The 18,585-nt window shown below is 46.3% G+C and overlaps 1 protein-coding gene across 1 annotated transcript in view; it reads left to right on the top strand.

The window, feature by feature from the left end:
* The window catches only part of LOC146198561 (arylsulfatase B-like), a 70,083-nt gene extending 54,409 nt beyond the window's left edge, over positions 1-15,674 (top strand). The window contains exon 10 of the mRNA XM_084592615.1: positions 15,546-15,674. Coding sequence (XP_084448741.1) covers positions 15,546-15,674 — 129 coding nt within the window. The remainder of the gene's footprint in view (positions 1-15,545) is intronic.
* Positions 15,675-18,585: the final 2,911 nt, after the last annotated feature.

Genomic DNA, 18,585 nt, shown 5'->3' with positions numbered 1-18,585 from the left:
TGTGTGTGTGTGTGTGTGTGTGTGTGTGTGTGTGTGTGTGTGTGTGTGTGTGTGTGTGTGTGTGTGTGTGTGTGTGTGTGTGTGTGTGTGTGTGTGTGTGTGTGTGTGTGTGTGTGTGTGTGTGTGTGTGTGTGTGTGTGTGTGTGTGTGTGTGTGTGTGTGTGTGTGTGTGTGTGTGTGTGTGTGTGTGTGTGTGTGTGTGTGTGTGTGTGTGTGTGTGTGTGCGTGCGCGCGCGCGCTTTCAGGTGGTTATTTAATTTCCGTCTGTTCCTGATATGCTCACGTCGTGACTTAACACTGAATTTGTGCACCCAAAGACGCCCATTTGACTACTTTCGGCCGCATAACATGCAAAACGTCGTTACGTTTAAAAATAAACAAATTTTAGGCCTCTCACTCCTACACAACAAGTAAGCAAAAACACAGCCACCGGAACCAGAAAAGCCTACACTAAAAAAATGAAACATATCTTCGTTTATTTTGAATAATATGATTGATGAGGCCCGTGGCTTGACGCAAAGGTTTCCAAGTTTATACTGCATCCATTTCGATACATTTATCATTCAAACCATTACCAGAATAACACCAAAGAAGTGATACGTGCACGTATGAAGAAATGGTTAAGACAACACTCAACACAGTTGCTGCCTGGCGTCCCTCCCGCAGCTATACATGCCCGCAATTTTCTAGGCAAGCTCATTTTTTCAATGGCAAAGTTGTTTTTTTATTATGTAGTGTTTCGCGGGTCGTACGACTGCGTCGTAACAATCAATATATTTGCAGTTGAAGCATCGGATAATTTTATATTTTCTGCTGTAGTCAAAATCAACGGGTATTTGTTTTCTGTGGCAACCTGAAATGTTTGAGGCCAGCGCGGGAAATAGTTTAAAATCAAGGTATGATTACGCACCGGAAAGCTATACGATTTCTAAAAGTATATTCACAGCAATATCTTGAAGCCTTGCACAGTTTGTTAACAATTCCAAGCGGTTTCGAAGAAAGCTTGACTTAGTTCTAAAAGACAGCACGAAACGGAGACGGGTGAGAAAAAACTAGAAGAATGTCGGCGCGCTAATTTTTGATTGTATTCCTTGCCAGCAAAGGGCAGAAAGCATGCATGTAAAGCTGAAAATCGATTAGCATGCAGTTGGTTGAAACCTTTGTCCGCACTTCTTTCTCGGTAACCCTTCCTACTACCAGATCAGGCATTTCATTTTGCACACAACTATGAAGCCTAGGAAGCATCCCTCAAATATCGGTTACGGCAGAAAAAAAAAAGCCCAGTCACTTAAGTACCGCCTTTGTACGAGTAGGTACAGCAACACAAAGTTAATGGCGCCTGTCAGCGGGTCCCCTCCCGGATATTCGTTTGCTTTCCTCACCCCTCAATGACATTAACTCTGCTAATCACTCAATCGTTACACCAATTCGTGCCTTTCTAATCTCATGAATACCCATACGATGCAGCCGTCGGTTCGTACATTGCTTGAAAGACCGCGCGTCATAGATATAAATCCTCGCTTTACCCGAGCCATACTAATTAACAGGCCTGCGTGTTCTAGACCTAGTTTCTCTAACTCCAGATGCAAGGATTTCGGGTTCGATTCACATCTCGTTCTAAAGTTTCAGCGTAATTTATTTACTTTTCGATTCCGCCGCTCCACATGAGAAGTTAGACCTTTTCGGCAAATCCGGATTTCCTCAACACGCCTGCGTCCCCAGTGTCGCCAGCGTCTCCTTCCAAATGGAGCCTGAACATTATCGCTGTAATATGAAGCGGCGCCTTCTTTCATTAAAGAAAAGATGAGATTGGTAAGGGTCCGCATGGAGCGCTTATCGATCCACTTGGGCTTAAAATGATATCTTAAGGCTGCTTTTTTTCTCGATTAAGTAAAAGCACAAGAAATAAACAAAGAGCAACAGAAGTAAAATTTTCCTTTTGTAGGAGCTAGACAGACCACAAGCCTGCGTATACCTTCTTGTGTTATTTGCCCATCGTCGTTGAACTTCGGTGAATAATTCATTTTCCGCGCTATTTCGGAGCAGAATTATGCGTCTGAAAAGAAATCGCCTAGCTGAACCGCGCTACTGCACTGATGACCAAAAATTGCGGCCGGGTTTTACGCTTAGTTCGTTTTCCGCTTCTATTCACTGGCGCCTGAAGGAAGACTACTTCATTTCTCAATATCGATTATAGAGTTTCAATTTTCCTTTGTTTTGTGTCGACAATACCTCGGGATATGCTGTTTCTTTTCTTTTATTTTGTTACTAGTCTTCCGTTTCTACAAGGACAAGCGCTCGGTCCTGCTCGCTTAAAGGACAAATTTCTCCAAACAATTTGGAGTGCCGACGATGCGTAATCTTTGGAAGTACAAGCAAAACAATCGGTTCTAAAAATTATTTTAGGCAACCATTGACTGCATAGACACAACTCCAGCACAGCATAGGAGACACGTAGGACGCTAAAGCCATCGATTCTGTCGTAACAATTCAACCGATTGTTTTTTGCTCTCTTTGCCCGGGAAATGTGTTGAAGTTGGGCGAGCGTAACCCCTTTTCGCGTGTCAGAAAATGCAGTGTGCAAACGAGTACGCAGTCTGAACGTCTAACTTTACTTGAGTTGCGAGAATTCCCTGTACTACATCAATTTTCTTGTCTTGCGAATAACTTTCGACCTATGTTCGATTCCATTCATCTTGCAACGAAAGTCGTATGCATCATGTTGTCTATATTTGCCTTGTTCTTTTCTTCCGTTACATTCTTCTCACAGACGCGATTTCTCGGTATTCTGACTACTTCCAAAGACTGGTTGATGGATTCATCAGGCTGTTTCTGTGCTATTACTCATGACTGCTGAGCCTGCTTTTGAGCCGCTTGCTATTCCCTGCTGTTGAGTCACTTCGAACAAAATAAGGTAGAAACCTTGTTCAGAGTCATTAGTGTTGAGTCATTAGTACCTAGAGGAAAGATATTTATGCGTGCTATTCGACTAGTTACAGGCCGAGTTTCTTTTTTCAATCCATCAAATGCGGTTCACATGAAGGAATCGATTCAGTCCACTTTGCCTAATTTATTTCTTCAAACTCGATTGTACTTGCTCCCATGCAGGAAGAGGCATTGGATGAACACCGGTCGAATTTTATGGTGGAGAGCTGCGATGGAGGAGTCTAGCTGCTCTATGTTGCTTCAGATACTGATTCAGATTTCATGAACGATGCCAGGGGATACATCAAATGCAGCTAAAATGAATTGATTAAGGAAGAACTTAGCACTGAGTCTAGCATACCAAGGAAATGGAGGCTTTCGATTTCCTCCAAACCTGCTATAGCGGAGACAAGGTCTTTCGAAAGCTTTCTTCAAAGATGTCTGCTTTACGTAAGAGAAGTGCAGTCATAATAAGAACCTCAATGCGAAATCTAAAATGGCCTTGAAGAGCGTTGGAATGCGGGCAGCTGCTGAAAACGTAATGGGAATTAAGCTTACAGAAAGCCTACAATGTTCGTTGGTTCTTTTTATTCACCCTGTATGTTTATTCCTCTTATTGACTCCCACATTCCTTGCGGGCATACACAAGGCTACGAGCTATTGAGTAAAAAAACAAAACTCAGTTATGGACCCGTGCTCTATATCCTGTTCTTTTTGCTAGCTTCTTTTAGAATGAAAAAAGAAACATGGAGAAACAAAACCTGATCTAGTTGAATTGAATTTGAGAAATCAGGATTTCTTGTTAGCAGTACAGCCCTCGTGTATTTGAGGAGCCTATAGGACATCTAAGAAGCCCTTTTGGACATTATCTTTAATGGTGAAGTATGGTGAAGTAACTGCAGGTATTATAAGGTATGTAGTGAACTACACGAGGATATATGAAGACGAGGATTAAGTAGGCGAGAATATCACGAAGACGAGGAGAAGGACGACGAAGTGCCGCTGCGCTGCTCGTGCTCGCTTGTGGAGACTGAGACTGGCTGTGTTCTTGTGTGGTTCGCCGTGAAACTTCGACAGGGCTATTATCCCTGTTAAAGCACAGCAAAAAACCCCTTTCACTTGGTGGAGATGAGCATTTCCTGTCGCCCTGGAGCTCCGCAGCCGCACACTCCCGACACAAGCAATGACCGACGCTACCACCCCCAGTCCAACCAGCCCCTTATCCGCGGTGTTCTGCGCTGGAGCTTTGCGCCAGCGTGATCCTCCTATCTTCAGCGGAACCGGCGACCATGACGTGGAAGACTGGCTAGCCTCATATGAGCGGGTCAGTATTCACAACCACTAGGACGACAACCAAAAACTCAATAACGTCATTTTCTACCTAACGGACGTTGCAAACCTATGGTTCCGCAACCACGAGGCCGATATCACATCGTGGTCTACTTTCAAGGCTAGTTTTGCCGATATTTTCGGCCGGCCTGCAGTGCGCAAGTTGCGCGCTGAGCAACGCCTGTGCGGCCGTGCACAGCTTCCTGGTGAGAATTTTACCAGCTATATTGAAGATGTCGTAGACCTGTGCAAGCGCGTGGACGCTTCAATGTCAGAGAGCACCAAGATTGATCACATTATGCAAGGAATTGATGATGACGCGTTCCAGATGCTTCTGGCTAAAAATCCAGCCACAGTCGTCGACGTTATCAACGCATGCCACAACTTTGATGAATTACGCAAGCGCCGTAACATCACTCGCTCTTCGCTCTCAAACCCCGCGCCGCTTGCAGCTTTAACACCTGAAGCAGACCATTCCACCTTGCTGCCACAAATACAGCAGTTCGTTCGAGAAGTTGCCCGTCAACTATCCCTCGTTCGCCAACGTCCTGACGCTCCCACTCCTTTAGTGCCAAAGCTGCAGAAAGTCATCCGCCAACAAGTTGCGGAAGCACTCCCCACGCTTCCTGAAGCTCCTTCTGTTGCTCCTTTGACATACGTCGAAGCACCAGTCCAGTATAGTCAACCTGCTGTTCCAGCCCCTTTGACCTACGCGGCTGTGGCTGCATGGGCTGTGAGCCGTCACAACCCATGCAGCCTGTTCTACGCCCTGCACCGCTTTCTCAAACGGCCCCGCTTCATCCGCCCACTGCGCGCTATTACAACCCTTGGCGTACTTCGGACAATCGTCCTATTTGCTACTACTGTGGTTTCGCTGGACATGTGGCCCGCCGATGTCGTCGTCGCATGGCCGAGCCTGCGTCTTCTGATTACTCGCCACCGCTGCTTCGTTCTGCCCACTCTCCGCCTGCGTATGCCCCAGAACAGCGTTCATATATACAACCCGTCGTTCTCCTTCTCCGCGTCTCCGGTCACTGTCACCAATGCGCCGGCGACCACCACCTGCTGACGAGGGAAACTAAGCTCCGCGGTTCCTGAGGCAAGAACTGCGTGCTCTGCGCAAAGCTCAAGGCCTCATATTCCGCCCACGAACATTATAATGATTTCTATCAATGGTCTGTCCGTATATGCGCTGGTCGATACGGGTGCTGCAGTGTCAGTGATTCATGAGCAACTCTGCCGACGATTACGAGAAGTTACGACGTCATTTAACGGTTTGTCGCTCCGCACTGCCAGTGAAGAGAGGATTACACCTTTAGCAGCATGTACAACGCGTGTCGTCATTGAAGGTATTTTGTACAGTGTCGAGTTCGTAGTTTTGTCATCTTGTTCCCACGACGTGAGCCTCGGATGAGACTTCTTGTCTGAAAATAACGCCGTGATCGATTGCGCCCGAGCTGAAGTAGAATTTTCTGCACTGTGCGACGCACTGCCCGACGACAACCGTTCAGTGTGTCCTCAAAAGCTGACCATCGCTTAAGATGTCGACGTAGCACCAGAGGCTTGTGCCCTTGTGCCTCTTTCGTTTCCTGCCGTGTCAGACGTTAGTTTTTTATTTACACCGTCTGCATCCTTCATCTACCGCAAGCACCTGCCGCTGCCATCTGCTGTTCTCGATGTTCCCGGTGGCTTGACGAAGCTACTCATCTACAATCCGTCCCCACGCCCGATTACTCTGCTACGTGGGGAATCTCCCGGTTCTATTCAACCAACCCACCTTCTCTCTGACCTGGATGCCTCCGAGACCTACCGCAGTAACTACATTGATGCTCTGCAGTCCGATCCGACGCCTGATTCATTGCCAGACGACATCTTCCGAACCGCCATCGATGACGCTCTTCCTTCCACCTACCGGACTCAGCTCGTGGCCCTTTTACAGACATTTCGCTTCGCTTTCGACGCCGCCCACACACCTCTCGGCCGCACTTCCACAGTCGCGCATTACATTCAGACCGGCTCTAACTCGTCTTTTCGACAGCGCCCCTATCGTGTGTCAGCGGCAGAGCGTCGCGTGATCAATGAACAAGTTGAGGACATGCTACAATGTGGTGTAATTCGTCCATCACAAAGCCCCTGGTCTTCACCAGTGGTACTAGTGAAAAAGAAAGATGGCTCGTTTCGCTTTTGTATTGATTACCGGCGCCTCAACAAAATTACCCACAAGGACAATTACCCCCTTCCGCGTATAGACGACGCTCTTGATTGCCTCCAAGGTGCCGAGTACTTTTCATCTCTTGATTTACGTTCAGGTTACTGGCAAGTACCAATGGCCGCCTGTGACAGAGAGAAGACCGCATTTGTAACGCCGGATGGCCTCTATGAATTTAATGTGATGCCCTTCGGTCTGTGCAATGCACCCGTCACATTCGAGAGGATGATGGATAACATCTTGCGGAAGTTCAAGTGGCACATCTGCCTCTGCTACTTGGACGACATTGTTGTCTTTTCCACCGACTTCGCTACGCACCTAGAGCGCTTGCGGCAAGTTTTGGTTTGCCTTAATGACGCCGGCCTGCAACTGAATCTCAAGAAGTGTCACTTCGGTGCCAGGGAGTTGACTATTTTGGGGCACATCGTCTCTAAGGAAGGTGTTCGCCCTGATCCGGCCAAGCTGCGCGCAGTGGCGGAGTTTCCTAAGCCGGTTTCGCTCAAGCAACTTCGAAGCTTCATAGGTCTATGCTCCTATTTTCGGCGCTTCGTGCAGAATTTTGCTTCGAAAATTGCACCCCTGACGAAACTACTCGGAGGAAACAGTGACTTAACTGCGTGGTCGGTCCAGTGCGACGAAGCGTTCAACGCATTGCGCCGCCTTTTGACATCGCCACCAATCCTTCGCCACTACGACCCGACAGCACCCACCGAGGTCCATACTAATGCGAGTGGCGTTGGCCTCGGAGTTGTCTTGGCACAACGGAAAAACGGTTTTCACGAATACGTCGTCGCGTACGCGAGTCGTATCCTCTCTAAAGCTGAATGCAACTGCTCAGTTACGGAAAATGAGTGTTTGGCAATTGTGTGGGCATTCACAAAATTCCGACCCTACCTTTACGGTCGCCAGTTTGACGTCGTCACGGACCACCACGCGTTATGTTGGCTGTCCTCTCTTAAAGACCCGTCCGGCCGCCTCGCACGATGGGCTCTCTGCCTACAGGAATTTGACATCCGCGTTATATATCGCTCTGGCCGTAGACACATGGACGCCGACGCACTATCTCGTTCTCCCGTCTCCAACGAACCTGCTTGCTCTACGGCGGCTGATCCCGTCCTCTCCTCTCTAGCCATCGCTGACATGCCTGCGGAGCAGCGAAAAGACCCGTGGCTCGCATCTCTTATCGACATCGTGTCCGCTTCTCCAAACGCTGCGCCTTCTCGGACTTTACGCCGTCAAGCACCACACTTTGCCCTACGAAACGGTCTTCTCTACCGCCGCAATTATATGACTGATGGTCGACGGTGGCTTCTCGTCATTCCCCGCCATTTACGACATGAAATTTACACCTCTTTCCATGCCGACCCTCAGTGTGCCCATCCTGGTGTAGTGAAGACGTTCCAAAGGATCTCTCAACGCTACTATTGGCGCGGCATGTACGGTTATATTCGCAAATACGTCCGCTCCTGCATCGCCTGTCAGCGCCGGAAGTGTGCTTCTGGCCCCTTACAACCACTTCCATGCCCGGCCCGCTCTTTTGACCGCATTGGCGTTGACCTTTACGGGCCACTTCCCTGCACGGTTTCTGGAAACCGGTGGATTATCGTCGGCATCGACCACCTCACCCGGTATGCCGAGACCGCCGCTTTACCCGCCGCTACTGCCCGTGAAGTTGCCCTGTTCTTGCTACATCATATTGTTCTTCGCCACGGCGCGCCGCGAGAGCTGCTGAGTGACCGAGGACGCGTCTTCCTTTCTAACGTCGTTGAATGTCTACTGACCGAATGTCGCATCATACATCGGATCACAACAGCCTACCACCCTCAAACAAACGGGTTGACTGAGCGCTTCAATCGTACTCTCGGAAATATGCTGACGATGTACGTTGCCGCCGATCAGACTAACTGGGACGCTGTCCTTCCTTTCGTGACATACGCTTATAACACCGCCACGCAGTCAACTACTGGATTTAGCCCTTTCTTCCTCCTTTATGGGCGTGAGGCGTCGTCCACGATGGACACTATCTTACCATATCGTCCCGACTCCTCCGAGTGTATTCTCCTTTCAGACGTTGCCAAACATGCGGAGGAATGTCGCCAGTTGGCCCGGTGTTTTACATCGGAATCTCAAGGCCGCCAAAAGCATAACCGCGACAAAGATCAGACGCCAGACGTTTTTCCTACAGGATCCCTTGTTTGGCTTCGGGTCCTCGGCACCCCACCGGGATTGTCATCAAAATTTCGAACCGAGTATCACGGCCCCTACCGCATTGTCCGTCAAACCTCCCCTGTGAATTACATCGTGGAGTCACTCACTACCTCTTCGGACATGCGTCATCGCGGCCGCGAAACTGTGCACGTGAGCCGCCTCAAAACGTACTACGATCCGCTCCTCTTGCCCTCACCATAGGTCGCCAGGATGGCTCCTCCTCGCTCCGGGGGAAATTGTAGTGAACTACACGAGGATATAGGAAGACGAGGATTAAGTAGGCGAGAATATCACGAAGACGAGGATAAGGACGACGAAGTGCCGCTGCGCTGCTCGTGCTCGCTTGTGGAGACTGAGACTGGCTGTGTTCTTATGTGGTTCGCCGTGAAACTTCGACAGGGCTATTATCCCTGTTAAAGCACAGTAAAAACCCCCTTTCAGGTATACCTTTTTGAGCACGTTTACGAGCATGGCTTAATCTTCCGTCGCGTAGCAAACGTTTCCATTTAATGTTTGTCCTGCGCTCACAGCAAGTTGCTAGAACTGCCATAGAAATCCAATGAAGTGCGCATTTGACAGTGTGATGAAACTTTGGAATAATATGAAAGTAAGCATATTGATTAATGATATAACAAATAAAACGAACTGATAGCGTGAGAGAAATGCTTGATTATGTTAGTCTCGAAACACTTCGGGCGAGACGTTCTGAATGCAGGTTAAAATAGTTGTATTTAATATATAACAACATAATACAAATCAACACTCATAATTTTATTACCCCTCACAATCTGCGCACAAGCTCGTGTTTGGATAACGGGAAAATGATTGAGGAATATACCCCCCTGAACAATATCTTCAAGTATTGATTTTTTCCTAGAACCATGCACGCTTTGAACAAATTACCTAGTAATATTGCGAACAGTCCCAGTGCCGAACAGTTCTTCGCAAATTTGAAAATGCTTGGGTGAAGTTGTACTTGTATTCCTGCATTGTTTTTTTGTTGTTGTTGTTGTTGTTGTTGTTTGATATGTTTCATGCTTTGACTCTCTGTAATTTATTGTGATGGCCTTTGTTGATGTATTCTTGTGATGTAGTTTTTATTTGTGTTCACCCCTGCTTCGAGTCAATCGACTCTGTAGTGTTTCTAAACAATTAATAAATAAATTAAGCAATCACTGGTGGTGTGTGGTGAAATTTTAGGTTTTTCCTGTGCTCGCCCCGCATTTAACTGCGTTCCTGAAAACGCTGGGTTTTTTACAACGCATAGTAAAAGACTACAAGTTTCTTAGAGGGCTGTATGCGAACACATTAATAGTTATGGAGCTATTATAAGATATCCGACAAAATTGCGTTCTTAAATAACTTCCCGCTGAAGTACGAGTTTGGCCAGAATTTCTGGGCATGTGTAGTGTTCGAATGACATGTAGCTTACGGAAGAGGGAAAAAGACAGCTTGAGAGTCATCAAGTGTGTTCGTTATTTGGGGGAAATGGAGAGAGAGCGGAGTATTGCGCAGCCGGAAAGTCTCTGCCACGAGAACCATGAGGGTAGCTGTCATGAAAAGAGGAGAGTGGCGTTACGATACGAAGCCGAAGGGCGATTGTCGTGGAAGCAGGCGGTAAAATCGAGAGCGACACAACAATAGGGCGATAATGAAAGACGGAAGAAAAGGAGGATGAGTCTGCTGAATGAGGGGGGCAGCGGCAAAAAAGAAAAGGCAGAGGTGTTGGGTGGAAAGAGTAGATGGAAGGTATACGCTGGGTTCGGGGAATGGAGCGCGCTCAGTTTGTGCCGGGTATACCGCGTAATAAGCTGCGGTGACATATGGCGCGAGACGATATGCTCCCAGCGGCATCGTCGGATATATTCGCAGTCACTGGTTGCATGCATGTATTTCGCTGTATCCGGTTCATGCCGTCAATAGAAACCATAAAAAAAAAAGTTCACACTACGCATGCAAGAAAACGCGTCATTTCTCTGCGTCTGAACGCGTCGTGACTCCTTCCCCTGCTGTGACAACCTCATGTAACTCTTGGAGCCGTCCTCTCGCATTTTCTGGCCAGGATTTTGTCCAGCACCTGAGAAATATCTCCTGCTAATATACAGATCGCAAGGCCTCCTTTATAACTGTCAAAAGAACTTAAAACGAGTGTCAGTTAAAGCATTATTATATGCGGGAAATTAAAGTCTAGTCTCAGTTGTACCCTTACCTATATACATGTCTTGCCTCGCCACGGCGGCGCCATGGTCAAGACGCTGGAGTGCTGCACATAAGGACGCGGGTTCAATTCCGGCCACGCCGGCTGCTTTTCGGTGGCAGTAAGGCGCCGATGTACTGTGTGATGTCAGGGCATGTTAAATAACTCCATGTGGCCGACATTTCCGGAATCCTCCACTTCGGTGCCCGTCATGCCCGTAGTCACTCCGTTAAACCGTGTAGACCAACCGAAATTATCTCTCAACTTCTTCATCTCAGCATACCGCGAACCCCAAATATCTGAAGAGGTGCCATCAAATTTCTCATAACAGAACGTAGTAACCGAACGTCTTTTTTCGTCCGTGATTTTCATCTTTCTGTCATCCTCGTTCTTTTGTATCAAAGATATAATTATAGCTGTAGAAGATAAGTTATTTGCCTTTGTCGCGCGATAAAAAAAGAAAACAATGGGTGCTTGCATGCAGTACCAGGAGACGCGAGATTTTTTCTTTGCATTCAAAGAAAATAGCCATTTGTTTTTTTGCGTACATCTTCTCCTACGCATTTATTTCTATTTCACTCATCAAAAAAGTTTCGAATAGCTAACGCAGAGGCTGCCTTGCTCCAGTGTCACTAAAACGGAAGTTCTCACAATTAGAGTTCTGGATAGGTATTACGGCGGACTGCGTATTGAATATTGAATAAACTTAAGACTATTTCTCTAGTAAGATACAAATACCGTCCCTTCGAAATCCCTCGGGCAGCGAGTTTTAGTTGAATATACTACGAAGTCTGCATTAGAGAAAGAAAGAAAAAACGAACAGCTGTATTGTATGCAGACATTTTTTTAAGGAATAACAGCGCGGAGACCAAGGACAAGGAAGAAGACAACACCTGCGCTGTGTCCTTGTCCTTCGTCTCCGCGCTGTTATTCCTTAAAGATATGTACCAACTAGCTCAACGTTCCGTGTTATTGGTATGCAGACATCTAGGCTATAGAACTGCTGGTTTCGACGGGCACTTCCGCGAAACAGGCCACGGAACATCGCCTAATTACTCTATTACCAGAGCAGGAAGCCTGAGAGAAAAATATTATTTTTGCTCGCCCATATCAAAGCCAGATGCTGTTCTAGAGCCTGCTAACTTTGTTTGGTGCGAGTTGCTAGATGCCTTTTGCAAAAGCTGAGGAGCTCTCACGTGCAATTTCAAAACGCTATCGTCATGACGAACTTCTTTTCGCGTGGGGTGACCGAGCAGTTTCTATTCGACAAAATATCTCTTATTTTTTCTTTTTTTCATGGAATATGCATACGTAGGTCGGGTTTGAAGGAAAAAGGCAGTATGTATGCGTTGTCAGAAAATTTAATTGAAATAGATTTTTTTTTTTCGGCTTAACGTATTACCAACAAACCCGATAAACTAGTGCTGTTGCCGTGCAACAGAGGCGAATCTTCTGACGTTTAAACTATGTGCTGAACTTTAACATAACAAAAAGAAACTGGTTTCATATAGTGTCTTCTATTGCACTTATTAAAATGGTTTTACCACTGGACACAAATACTGCTCTAATCCTCAGCTGCGGGATTATCCCGGCATTAGCGATATGCGATGTACTGTGGCGGTCACCTCAGTTTCACGAGGGCGAACCAGCGCTTGCTTTGCATGCTGAATTTATTCTAATTATGCAAGCTTGGTTGCCAACTGATGCAATCGGTCGACCACTTTTGCACTATTTACGGTAGCCATGTTGTGTTAGAACGAGCATGCGTTGTGAACTTTTTTAGAAACTGAAACGCTGTGAAATTTTATAGGACGGCCTGAGCCAGAGTAAGGTAGGAGTGCAGCCACGATGTGCACGTCATCCTCGTTACCCATGCTTCCCTGATATTTCGTAACGTTGCAAACACTGTGTGTGTGTGTGTGTGTGTGTGTGTGTGTGTGTGTGTGTGTGTGTGTGTGTGTGTGTGTGTGTGTGTGTGTGTGTGTGTGTGTGTGTGTGTGTGTGTGTGTGTGTGTGTGTGTGTGTGTGTGTGTGTGTGTGTGTGTGTGTGTGTGTGTGTGTGTGTGTGTGTGTGTGTGTGTGTGTGTGCGTGTGCGTGTGCGTGTGCGTGTGCGTGTGTCGCTAGTAGCTAGATGTTTGTTCTCTTAGGTTCCGCTATGTAATGCGTTGTCTGAATACAGTTTGAAGAATGGACCCCTAACAACTCTTCTTCCAACAGGTCCCTTACAAAAATGTGTGACGAGCTTCTGGTTTAACATTACTGGACTTAGACGTGACACTTACTAACAGTTCGCGGTGACTTCCGAGTTGAGATTGTGATGGATTTGTTCATTAAATGGCTCGCTGAAAATTGGACAACTTTTTCATGTGTTTATCCTATTTCAGTTAGGTGGTGGAGTGCGGAAAAAAAAACACGGCCGACGAGTAGTATTTGCCAGATTCCACTGTTTCAGCCTCGTTTATTCTCGCGAGAATAGAAAATTATGCAGTAAAATAACGTGAAGAAATATTTTGAAACCATTGCAGAAATAAAGCAGCAAGAAAATTGATTTCGGAGTCTAAATTTTTTAAAGGAGACTTATTCTAAGCCGTTAACGGTATGAAGTGGCTTCTTTAATGGCACCAGTTTTCTTACTACGTTGAGGATCCTCGTTCGCGTCTATTGATTTTCTACGTGCTTAATAAGATGTCTTTTTTGAGCCTCTATTATCTCGCATAAACTATTACCAACGTACATAAGCAAACACTGCCTTTTCAACCAAGGCGTACGAATACGCTATATTTAACAGCTCTCTGGAAACACGCCAAATAGTGAAGACTTAAAGTTGCAGGTGCTAGCAGGAAAGCAAATTTTGAAATGTGTTAGGAAATGACGACACATCGTCGACCACTTCTTGGTTTTCATCCGGCGCACAATTGTGATCTGTCAGCACACTGGCATCTGCGAGCCATGGAAGCAGTAATAACGCGATACCGTTAAAGGCTCGGTTGTCCAGAAAGTACGCCATTAGCATTGTCGCTCTTCTGAGCGAAAGTCCCGATCCCACACGACGTGGTCGAAATGGCACGCACCGCCAATTCGCGCTTTGCCACTGTGATGGTGTAATGAAACAGGAATCCAGTCTTCCAGGACATTTGGATCCCGAGCTAGAAATGCTGCCCCTAGGCCACGCAGGCATGTTTGTTCGGCCTGTTTAAAGCTGGGGCACTTAACAGAGGCACAAATAACAAAAAAAAATAATGGTTGAGCGAGTGGCCATTAACGCTTTCGCGCGATAACCTTAAGAGCGGTGTTTAAGTGTCCCTCTATTTTAAATGCCAGAAGGTTCATGTGACCTGATTGCCTGGTGCAGGTTTTGCCACTGAGCTTTGCGTTTTTTAGTGAGACTCTTCTCCAGGTCTTCGCGCGCTGCCGTCATCGTGTACGTATTGCCGCAAACCATACAACTGCTTATTTGTTCTTTTTCAGCAGCCGCCGGCATGCGGCATTATCACTCTTGATTCTAGCGCACGGATACATTCTATATTCTTTGCTTGTTCATGCTCGTTGTCGCAAGAGGTGGCTTTATGATATCCTTGGTTGCGGCAGATTTTTCGAGGTGTATCTCGGGGGATTCCAGCCACGCGCTTGTATTTCTACAATGTTCCAGGTTATGCTAGTCTCCGTTCGCGGGTTTATCTAGATGTTTTATCACCGTCTTTAGGTTGAGCGTTGGGTGCGACGGGCATTCGTAATTCGACGATCAGCGAGCACGTTTGCTGCTGTCACCACTACAGAGTTCAGTTATTTTGATGGCCAAATCAGCCCAATAAAGGGTTAATTTCAGTGCTTCTACGGCTATTGTGCTCGTTTGTGATCACGGCATTGTCCAACTACGTGACAATATTTTGAACTAATTATCTCTATGGAGCAAGTTGAATGTTCGTTCTGGTCGCCATTCGGGTGCTGGGGCTGCTGAAAGTGAAAAATGTTAGAAGCGAGCACAGATACATGCTTCTTGACCTAAAGAAATAAATAGGCATTCTCTATTTGGCACGCTATACTATGTATAGCCGCTTTCTGTACATTTTGTTTGCTCGTCAGGCAGAATAAAATCTAAAATTGTGCTCAAGTAGGTCTGTTGGCTTCTTACTGTATTTCTCCAAGTCGCCCCTCGCCTCTTATGCATGCGCGCGTTAGCATGGCTTTCGTTTCGTCACCGAGTGGATAAAACGCCACCCTGGCAAATTGTATTGTACCCCGCGAAAAAAAGCGCATTCTCCTCCCTTTTCATTCAAAAAAGGAAAAAAAAAGAAATAGATATCACGAGTTCCTCTATACCTGGACGAGCATCGGCCCAGCGGACATACTTTACGAAGGAGTTTTAAAAAAATCTATCCCAAGGGGCATGAGGTCTCCATATAAATAGAGCGAATTCGTTGAGACGGGTCGGTAACAAGCACACCCATTTGTTATTCCAGCGCAAGAGGAAGGTCGGCGGCCGTTTCACTTTTCATATAATTCATATAATATATAAATATAATATAATATATAAATAATTCATATATTTTCATATAATTTCATATAATATATAAAAACACAAAGAAACGAGTAAAATAAATGCTCAGCCTCATAATCTAAAGCAGTCACCTTCTGCAAGCCTTGGTTTGTGACTTTCTTTGTTGCCCCGCACGCAGGAATACATGAAGCTTCGGGCCCGACTCGACGAGTTGAAACTGACCATGAAGACTCCGCTTGTTGTCACACCAGACCCCAGAGCGGATCCGTTGCGCCGAGATGGCATCTGGGAATCATGGGAGGACTGAGCTGATTGCTTGCTCTTGCTTGCTCCGAACGTATAACCAACCATCACCTTCGGCTCGGTCATATTGCATCAAGTGTGCTACCTTTTCTTTTTCTTCTTTTCGCTTCGCTGTCATCGCTTCCCCCTAGAGAACTCTCCGGGTCGACGGCGCGTTACCGGACAGACACGGGCAGTCTCATGCGCGGCCTGGAGAGAGTACTGAGTCGTTCGACCTTTGCCATGTCCGGCCTCGCGGGACCCGTCCACCTCTTGAGTGCTGGACCCTTTCGAGCAAAAGCTTATTTTCGTGTTTTTTTTTTTATATATATTTTGCTTTATTGTCTCTGTCTCGCGCATTTCTTCGCTGCTGTTTAACCCTAGCCGGGCTGACACCGCGGAAAAGCATTGATTGGTGGCCTCGGACACCGCCGGGAGACAGGGAACGCTGCCACAGTAAACACTTAGCCACGAGGGTAGGCTTTTCTATTTCCACGCGGACCCAGAGCCAATGCCGCCAACTTCCAATCCCCGGACTTATGTTAGCTCATGCTGTTTTTGTTCGCGAATACCTAGGAGACACGCGATCCACTGATAACGACACAGCATTGCAGTCTTCGCAGAAGCTTGCCGAAATGGCATGATGGAATAAGTGTTCGCCGCGACGAGGCATAGCGTCTTTGTAACGTGTATACACATATGTCTGTGCATGTAAGTACAAATGAAGAGGAGATGGGAGGGGGGGGGGGGGGGGGGCGACAAAATTTTCTCAATATGGTAGTCGCACAAAAAAAGCTAATTGCCTCATTCTCTGGATCCATGTACCGGCGTTCAGTGGTGCACTGCGGAGATCATGCAGGGAAGTGCGGAGCCAGTATTATATGCACGCTGCACAGCACTGTGATAAAATTCGCAGCCTGCAGCCAGGTAGGTCTTGACTGCTCACAGGCGAATCGATTTGTGTCCAAAAATAAAATAATCATGCCGCGTACGAAGCACTAAAGACCAGAGTCGTACGAAGCACGTTACAATTAACTGATTACTTGTAATCCATAATATTTTTGTATTTTTCTTATTGCTCGGCTTATTTGATTCCTTGTTCATGTAATCGGTTAATACTAATCAGTTATTTTTCCCCTAAAAGCAAACCGTAGCCAACGATGCAGTTTTGAGAACCTCAATTTGACGGCAAATACAGGCGTTAGTTATTTCACTTTCATGGTCTGGATCTGCGGTTATTAAGTATACATATTCTCCTACCCCTTCCAGTGCTTCGCTACCTATTGTGAACTGCTGCTCCTTCCCGAGGCTATTGAACATTACCTTAGTCTTCTGCACTAAGGTAACTAGAATAATCAGGATATCTGGTTATAACTATTATAACTAGGAGAATAAAATTGGAATGGAGCGCATTTGGCAAGTATTTTCAGATTATGACTAGCAGTTGACCGGTATCGCTGAAGACGAAAGTATACAACAGTTGCATCTTGCCTGTACTCACCTATGGGGCTGAAACATGGCGGCTAACGAAAAGAGTTCTGCTGAAGTTGAGGACAACGCAGAGGGCTCTGGAAAGAAAAATGGTATGAGTAACGTTAAGAGGTAGGAAGCACGCATTGTAGGTCAGAGAAATAACTCGAGTTAATGACATTCTAGTGGAGATCAAGAAGAAATGGGTAGGACGTGTAGTGCGTAGAGAGGGCAAACGATGGTCGCTTATTATGCATTAATTTCTCAATATGTGCCATACTATTCAAATCTCTACCGACCTAATATTGTTGTTTATTGGCGCATAGTGAAGAACGTTTCGCATTTTAATGACGGCACTGTTAGTGGAAACAGTGTTGCATTATTTTATACCTACTGGTGAAGTGGATGCCAAAGAAAGGAAAGCGTAGCAGGGGGCGCTAGAAAGTTAGGTGGGCAGATGATGTCGAGAAGTTCGCAGGGGTCAAGTGGATACAGCTAACACAGGGCTGGGTTAATTGGAGGAATATGGAAGAGGCTTTCGCCCTGCAGTGGGTATAGTCCAGCTGATAATGATGACAGTTGCTAGCGGGCGTATTGCCTTCGTGGCTGAGCGACAATGGAGCGGCTACGAGAAAGCACCGTGCTAGATCACGTTTGCGGCAAGACCACGTCACAACCGTGTCCTACACCAGTACCAGTCCCGCAAAAAACCTCGCGTCTGCTCTATAAGGACCATTATTCTATACGCTCTACATAGAACTTCATAACTGACAAAAACTGCAACTCCGCAGCTTGCCATCGACTACACTCTTACTGCCACGTCTTCAGTATCTTCTTTGTCTATGTTTGCACATATTGCTAAAGCTGTAGTCACCTCTTTCGACGAACACAAACTTCTGCTGTTATCTGTTACTACTGTTCGAATTAGGACTCATGGGTTACTATTACTAGTCAAAGGCGACGCGAAGAGCTGCAACCACTGCTGGCAAACGAATCGCACCGTCGATGCTATGTGGTTCTGTACCACAAGTCGCATGTAATGTTCCGTAGTAATCGGCTACAGACGATGTTTTTTAGCGTGTTCTTGCCGTATCACTAAGACCTTTCCAGAGCGCTAAAGAATTGAGATGTTTCGTACAAGGCTTGGACACAAGCACCCAAAATGTAATCACGTGATATTGCTTCTTCTTCCGGCGCATACATAGTCCAGTTTAGCTGTTGTATGTTTCCACGAGGAAATGTAAGCAATTCAGCGGGAACTTAAAAAAGAAAGAAATGCCCCTCTTTAATGTTAACGATGTGTAACACAATATCAAGTAAGCAAAGCTAATTCTTCGCAGTAAAAGTAAACTCGTGTTAATAGCTCGATTGCAGTCAATTCATTTTCTGCAGTTTTGTGGTAATTTTTGTGGTAATTTTTGTGGTTCTCCAATTGAGCGCTGTTTTACGCTTCATTTCAGATTAAA

This window comes from Amblyomma maculatum, chromosome 2 (genome assembly GCF_055883805.1).
Source record: "Amblyomma maculatum isolate TAMU_Amacu chromosome 2, ASM5588380v1, whole genome shotgun sequence".
NCBI lineage: Eukaryota > Metazoa > Arthropoda > Arachnida > Ixodida > Ixodidae > Amblyomma > Amblyomma maculatum.
The sequence above is the reverse complement of the archived record's forward strand: the minus strand, read 5'-3'. Positions and strand labels throughout refer to the sequence as shown.